Source organism: Pteropus vampyrus, unplaced genomic scaffold, assembly GCF_000151845.1.
Source record: "Pteropus vampyrus isolate Shadow unplaced genomic scaffold, Pvam_2.0 Scaffold391, whole genome shotgun sequence".
NCBI lineage: Eukaryota > Metazoa > Chordata > Mammalia > Chiroptera > Pteropodidae > Pteropus > Pteropus vampyrus.
In genome coordinates this window covers 1,170,463-1,177,032 of record NW_011889172.1, presented here as the reverse complement: position 1 = coordinate 1,177,032, position 6,570 = coordinate 1,170,463, and the positions used below count along the sequence as shown (strand labels likewise).

The following is a 6,570-nucleotide window of genomic DNA, read 5'->3' as shown; positions in this document are numbered from 1 at the left end:
GAGCGGAGCCTATACGTCTTTTCAACATGTGGCCGACCCCAGTGGCCCAGCGTGAAAACCGGCCTCATGATGCAGGTACGGGGAGAGGGCAGGAGAGTCTACAGAAGGAAGGCCGCACCCTCTCTGCTGCAGCAACACCGGCCTCCGCCACGGTCCCCTGGCCGTGAGATAGGTGCCCATTACAGCACAGGCACCCTCTCCTTCCACCTCTGTCACCATCAATATCGTTGACCTCACCAGCCCCGCCCTTCCTCCACCCGCTGCTGCCTCTGTCTGCTGCCTCTGTCGGAGAACTCATCCGCGGACCTTCCTTCCTCAGGCTCCACCACCTCCCTGCCACGTTTAATTTCCCTCTCCTCACGCTGACACCGCTTGTGCACTTTCTTCTTCCACAATGTAAGGTCCATGAGGGCAGGGGCACCAAGACACAGAGCTTCAACCGGTCTGTAGAGTGACCGAACCACCAGCAGCAGGCTAATGGACACATGGAAGGCCCGGCGAGGCACCTCCGAGGACCCCCTGCACCTGTCCGCCCACCCCATGCCTCAGCTTACCTGTCCTTGTACTTGATGACGGCATCCACGATCTTCTTCATCTTCTTGGTGAGGTTTGGCGGGTTGGGGGAGAGCTTCTCAGCGGGCGGTCGCCCGCGCTTCTTCTGCTTCTTGCTCTCGTCGTCCTTGTCGCGGCTGCGGGTGCTGGTGGTCGGGGTGGAGGAGCCGGCGTCGCTGTCCCGCTTGCGCTTCCGTGATGATTTCTTCTGCCGGACCTCCTCTTCGATCTCCTCCAGCGTGCCCTCCTCGATGGCCTTCAGGGTCAATAGTGGTAAAATAGGACAGCCAGCATCGAGGTTGACAAGCTGAGGCCACGGCGCAAACCCTGGGGTCTGGCTGGGGCAGGACACATATCCAGGCTCTCACAGGCTGAGAGGCCATGAAAGGCCAGCTCTGCAGCCCCCCAAGTGCACCCCACCCATGCCTGTCCTTCACAAATAAACAGCTATACTTTATCAGTGGAAAAGTACATCCTCACTGTGCGGAGCCCGAGGAACAGAACCCGGTACTCCCTCCACCCAGAGGTGACACTATTTAACACTTCCGCTCTGGATTCGCTACATCTTTTTTTAATTTGGGGCAAAACAGATATAATATATAATTCACCACTTTAACTATTTTTAAGTGTGCAGTTCAGTGGCACTAGGTACGTTTAGATTGTGTGCAGCCGCCACCACCATCCGCCGCCAGGACCTCCCACCTCCCACGCACGCGTGCACAGGCAGACAGCATGGGATTCTGCCCACGCACCATACCGTGACTCGTTTTTGCTTACTCTATCCTGGATATGTTTCCTGTCGCGTTTCTGCAACATAATTTTTAATGCCTGTTTAGTATTTCTTTGTACAAAGGGTCTTAATCGTTCTTGGGCATTTGGGCTGTGTCCATTATTTGGGGTGGGTGCGGCTATTAATGCTATGACCAGCATCTGTCTTGTAGACAGATTCCTGGAAGTAAAACTGCTGAGCTGAAGGACATGAATGTGAACAACAACATTAATTTTAAAATAATCTCGACTTACTCATTCTCAATGATAAGTAACTTGAACGTTTGTCCCTGGAAACAAAGTGAAGGGGAGCCAGGTTTCTAGGGGAGCTTGGAATAAGAAAAGGGAGTGGGGTCAGGGCACAAAGGGACACGCTGGTCACTCATCTTATATTTATGGGCTGTGACCATGAGCTGGGTTTGGGGCCTGGCACTGAGGACACAGCACTGAATTAAACCAGAAGGGAACTCATCAGACAGACTTCCTGTAAACATGGTGAAAAACGTGTTGAGTGCCAGGGAGAAGGGTGAGTGGTGCTCTGACTGTGGAGCAGACATGTCTTGTTCAGGGGTTGGAGAAAGGAGGTGGCGCCTAAGTTGACATCTAAAGGGTGGAAGGAGGGAAAGGCAACCAGGCCAAAGGAACAGCATGGAGGGTGTGTGGCAGGCAAGAGGGACTGAAGGAAGGTCTGCAAGGGGAAGAGGGTGGGCACTGTGGGCCCAGAGGAGTAGAGTGGGTTAAACAGTGTCCCCTAAAATTCATATCCACCTGGAACCTCAGAATGTGATCTTATTTGGAAATAGGTTATTTACAGATGTAATTACTTAAGAATCAAGATAAGTTCATCCTGTGGTAGAGTGGGCCCAAAATCCAATTAGAGTGACCTTATGAGAGAAAAGGCCACACAGAGAGACACAGGGGAGAGGCCACATGAAGACAGAGGCAGAGAATGGAGTGATGGGGCTACAAACCAAAGAATGTTGGGGCCATCACAAAAGCTGAAAGATGCAAAGAAAAACCCTCCCTTAGAGCTTTTGGAGGTACCAGGCCCTGCCGACATCTTGATTTTGGATTCTTAGCCCTCCAGAACTATGAAAAAATAAATTACTGTTGTTTTAAGCCACGATGTTTGTGGTGATTGTTATGGTAGCCCTAAGAATGTCTAATAACAGAGTCTCTGGTCCTGTGGCCAGCAAGGCAAGAGCCAGGAACATTCTGAAGGATTTTGCCATTTCATTTATGGCATCAACATGGCTGCCCAAAAAGTGGTGCCAGTTACACATCCACCACCAAGAGAGAAGAGTGTCTGTTTTGGGCAAATGTATTTTTAAATTAATGCAAATTTAATAAGATATACAAAAAACCATGTGCTCAATGGCGAAAGAACAGTTTTTTCAACTAATGGTACTAAGACAAGTGGATATCCACATGTAAAAGAAAGAAAGTGGACCGTGACCTAATGCCATCATAAAAATGAACTTAAAGAGGATGGATGTAAATGTAAAAGCTGAAACTCTAAAATTCTTAAAAGAAAATATAGGAGTAAGTCTTTGTGACCTTTTGTTTGGCGATGGATTCTGAGACGTGATACCAAAGCACATGCAAAAAGAAAAATAGATAAACCGGACTTCATCAAAGTTAAAAACTTTTGCGCTCCAAAGGATAGCATGAAGAAAGCGAAAAGTGAAGGAGAAAATATCTGCAAATCACACATCTGATAAGATACACAAGTGGCCAATAAGCACATGAAAAGATGTTCAACATCATCAGCCACTAGGGAAATGGTATTCAAAACCACAAAGAGATACTTGAAACCCATTAGAATGGCTAGAATCAAAAAGACAGATAGCAACAGGTATTAACAAGAAAGCAGAGAAATCCCCTTGTACTCTACTGGTGGGAATGTAATATGGTGCAGCCACTTTGGAAAATAGCTTGGTAGTTCCTCAAAAGGTTAAACATAGAATTACCATTTGATCCAGCAATTCCACTTCTAGGTACATACCCAAGATAAAGAAAAACGTTATGTCCTCACAAAACTTGTACAGAAATGTTCATAGCAACATTATTTAGAAAAGCCAAAAAGTGAAAACAACCTAAGTGTCCATCAACCAATGAATGGATAAACAGAATGTGATATAACCATATAAGAGAATATTATTCAGCCTTGAAAAGGAATACTGTGTGCTACAACAGGGATAAACCATGAAAATATTCTGCCCCATGAAAGAAGCCAGACACCAAAGGATCCCATATTACATGATTCCACTTGTATGAAATGTCCAGAATTGGGTGGTTGCCAAGGGCTAGTGAAAATAAAGGGATGAGAAGACAGCTAAAGAGGAGAGGGCTTCTTTTTGGGGTGATGAACATATTCTAAAATTGATTTGTGATGAAGTTGCATGGTTCTGTGAATGTAGTAAAAATCATTGACTTGTACATCTTAAATGAGTGAATTCTACAGTATATAAATTATACTTCAAAAAGAAAAGGAAATGTATGCAAAACATTAATAGCAAATGTGCAAAAGGCACCTACTCAAAAATGCAAGGTTGGTGACAGCTCCATGGGAACTGTATCTGGGCCCAAGTTTCTTCATTTGGGGATTCTTCAAGGCCCTAGAGCCCTGGGCTTGAAAATGGGACACATCAACCGCCCCACTCCAAAGCTGGCCTGGTTCCCTGACATGTTTCAGTGGCCCCTCTCATGCATAGCTCAGTGGGCGAGCTCGAAAGTCTGGAGTTGCCTGAGCGCCTAAGAGGGGACCAGGGCTGTAGTCAACCCAAGGGAGCCCCAGGATGTATGACCAAAGGCAGCATCTCTCACGCGGCGGGTGGGGTGGTGGTGACACTCAGCAGGGTGCAGCCAAATGCTGCATCTGCCTTCCAGAAGGTGTTGCTTCAGGGACATTTGACAAAGTAATTTCCAAGTTGGCTTCTTAATCATCAGCTCTGCACTCAAAGCCCCGAATATGGAAAAGGGTCCGATTTATCACTATAACCCCAGTGATGACCTCACTGCTGGAGACCCATGCAGATACAGTGGGGCCCTTGGCTGGGGTGGGAAGAACTGGGGGGGGGGGGCAGAATCAGGAGGGCCCACCAGGTACCCGCGGCCCTGACTCAGCATTCTGCAGCTGCAGCTACAAGAGCTGGATGCTACTTGCTGAAAACGAGAGCTTATGTCACGTCTGTGAGCAGCCGCACCTGCCAGTCTTGTCAGGGGCTTGCTCTTTCCTCCCTCCCCATAGCTGGGACAGTAGTCCAGCTCCCAGGGGTGACATATCCAAGTGGAGTTGCCTGACCTCATCAGTGCTCCTGACCACTTCACAGGGCGACTAGATGCATACTAATCTCTCACTGTGTTTTTTACAGACAGGCCCCCAGGAGCCAGCGCCACGCTGAGATCAGCAATGTTTTGCTTTAACCTCATGATGTGAACCCTCACAACTGGAAAGGCTAGTCACACCCAGCAGCAAGTTTGGAGCTGCCTGGGGATGGCATGGGTACTCCTTCCTGAATCTGGTTGGGAGACACAGAGCGAACCTGACCCCATGTCCAAAGTGTCACTGTCAAGAATAAAAACCAACAACGGGTGAAGGGAACCTGTGGTTTTGGCCAAAGGCCAAGTCAAGCTGGTCCCCGAGCCCTGCCCTGGCCGGCCCTCTCTGGCATGTACCTTGAGCCACTGCTTCTCAGTCAGCGAGTCGCTATAGTCCACCTCCTTGCGGTGGCGGGAGCCGCGGCCAAACATCTTTTCCTCCTCCTCCTCACAAGTCAGCCGTTCCACCTCAGCATCGTCCTTGATGATCCATGAGGGCAGCTCATCCTCTTCCATCAGGCGCGGCTTCCGCTTGGGGTTTCGGGCCTCCTCACGCCTGCGGTCGAGGTCCATGCGCTGGGGAGCGGCAGGCGGGTGAGGACAGAGGAAGAGAGGTGTCAGCACAGGGAGAGCTAGTGGCATCGCAATGGGGCACACTGCCAAGGGGGGGCTGCTTTGCCTTGGAGACCAATGGCACAATAGTAGTTAAACAGCAGTTCTGGGTGACCTGGCTCCTATGTCAGGCTTTGGCTAGGGGCTCTGCTTCTGGAGCAGAGAAAACTGGAAAGGATGGGAAGGTCACAGAACGGGGATCAAAATGGGGAGATGGCTCCAAGGTATAGCCTTGCTAAGAGGCACAGGGCCTGACAGGGAGAAGAGTCCCATCTGATTCAATGCTTCTCACCCGGGGGCAAGGGAAGTCTGTGACCAAGGCCCTTGCCAGCCCCTCAGCCTTGGACAGTGTTAATACCCTCTGAAAGGGATCTTCAAGGACAACAGACTCGGGAGGACGGGCATTTGCAGACCATGGGTTCCAAGTGGCAAGAGGGCTGGGTGTGTGATCCACTACCCCTCAAACATGCTTAGAACATGAAGAAAGATGGGTCACTTAGGAGGCACTGTGAGGCCACTCCGGCTCCATTATCTGCCAAGGACCCACTGTCACAGACTCTTTGCTATATCTGAGGTTAACAGGGCAGGGCATGTGAACCCCTCTGAATGCCCCACTTCGTGTGAGTGGGAAACTAAGCACCTTAAAGGCGTGAGAGGTTACTGCCGCCCCCGCCCGCAGCGCTTACCATGAACAGGTCGAACTCCTCCTCGTGCCGGGCAATCATCTGGTTCACGGTCTCGTCGTCGGGCACTTCGTCTTCTTCCTACGAGATTTTACACGTTTAGTTCGAGGGCGGAGAGGCCAGGCTGGGCGGTGGCCGGGCTCGGAGGCGAGCGGCGGCGTCCATGGGAAATGAGCTGGCGGTCCCAGTCCGGCTGCGGTGGATGGGGACCCACACAGCAGCGAGAGGCACACACGCACACGCACACGCACGCTCCGTGGGATTAGGGCCCTTGCTGGCCGTCTCAGCCGAGAAGCCGAGGATTGAATGGGCATGGAGACTGAACTACCCCTCTCACCTTTAGAGGTGGCTCCTCCAAGTCGGGGTTGACGCCCGCTGGCGGAGGGGCAGTGTGGGCGAAGCTGGCACTGCCGCTGCCCGTGCTGCAGTGTCTGCTCTGTGGATAAATAGAGGACTTCAGTCTCCAGGGCTGTCAATCCGGCATCTTTCACCAGCAGTTTAGGAAAAAAAAAACCACTTCAAAGAAAAAGCAAGTACTCATCCTCTTTCCTTTCAGCCCACACTCCCTTTACTCCAAAGGGATGCAAAAAAAAAAAAAAAAAAAAAAAAAAAAAGTGCAAAAAAGGTAAAAAAA

At 50.3% G+C, this 6,570-nt stretch overlaps 1 protein-coding gene across 1 annotated transcript in view; it reads right to left on the bottom strand.

The window, feature by feature from the left end:
* The window catches only part of SMARCA4 (SWI/SNF related, matrix associated, actin dependent regulator of chromatin, subfamily a, member 4), an 88,314-nt gene that overhangs the window by 19,460 nt on the left and 62,284 nt on the right, over positions 1–6,570 (bottom strand). The window contains exons 25-28 of the mRNA XM_023523400.1: positions 6,274–6,405; positions 5,940–6,017; positions 4,999–5,217; positions 555–808 (exon numbers count right to left, since the gene is read on the bottom strand). Of these exons, the coding sequence (XP_023379168.1) occupies positions 555–808; positions 4,999–5,217; positions 5,940–6,017; positions 6,274–6,405 (683 nt within the window). The remainder of the gene's footprint in view (positions 1–554; positions 809–4,998; positions 5,218–5,939; positions 6,018–6,273; positions 6,406–6,570) is intronic.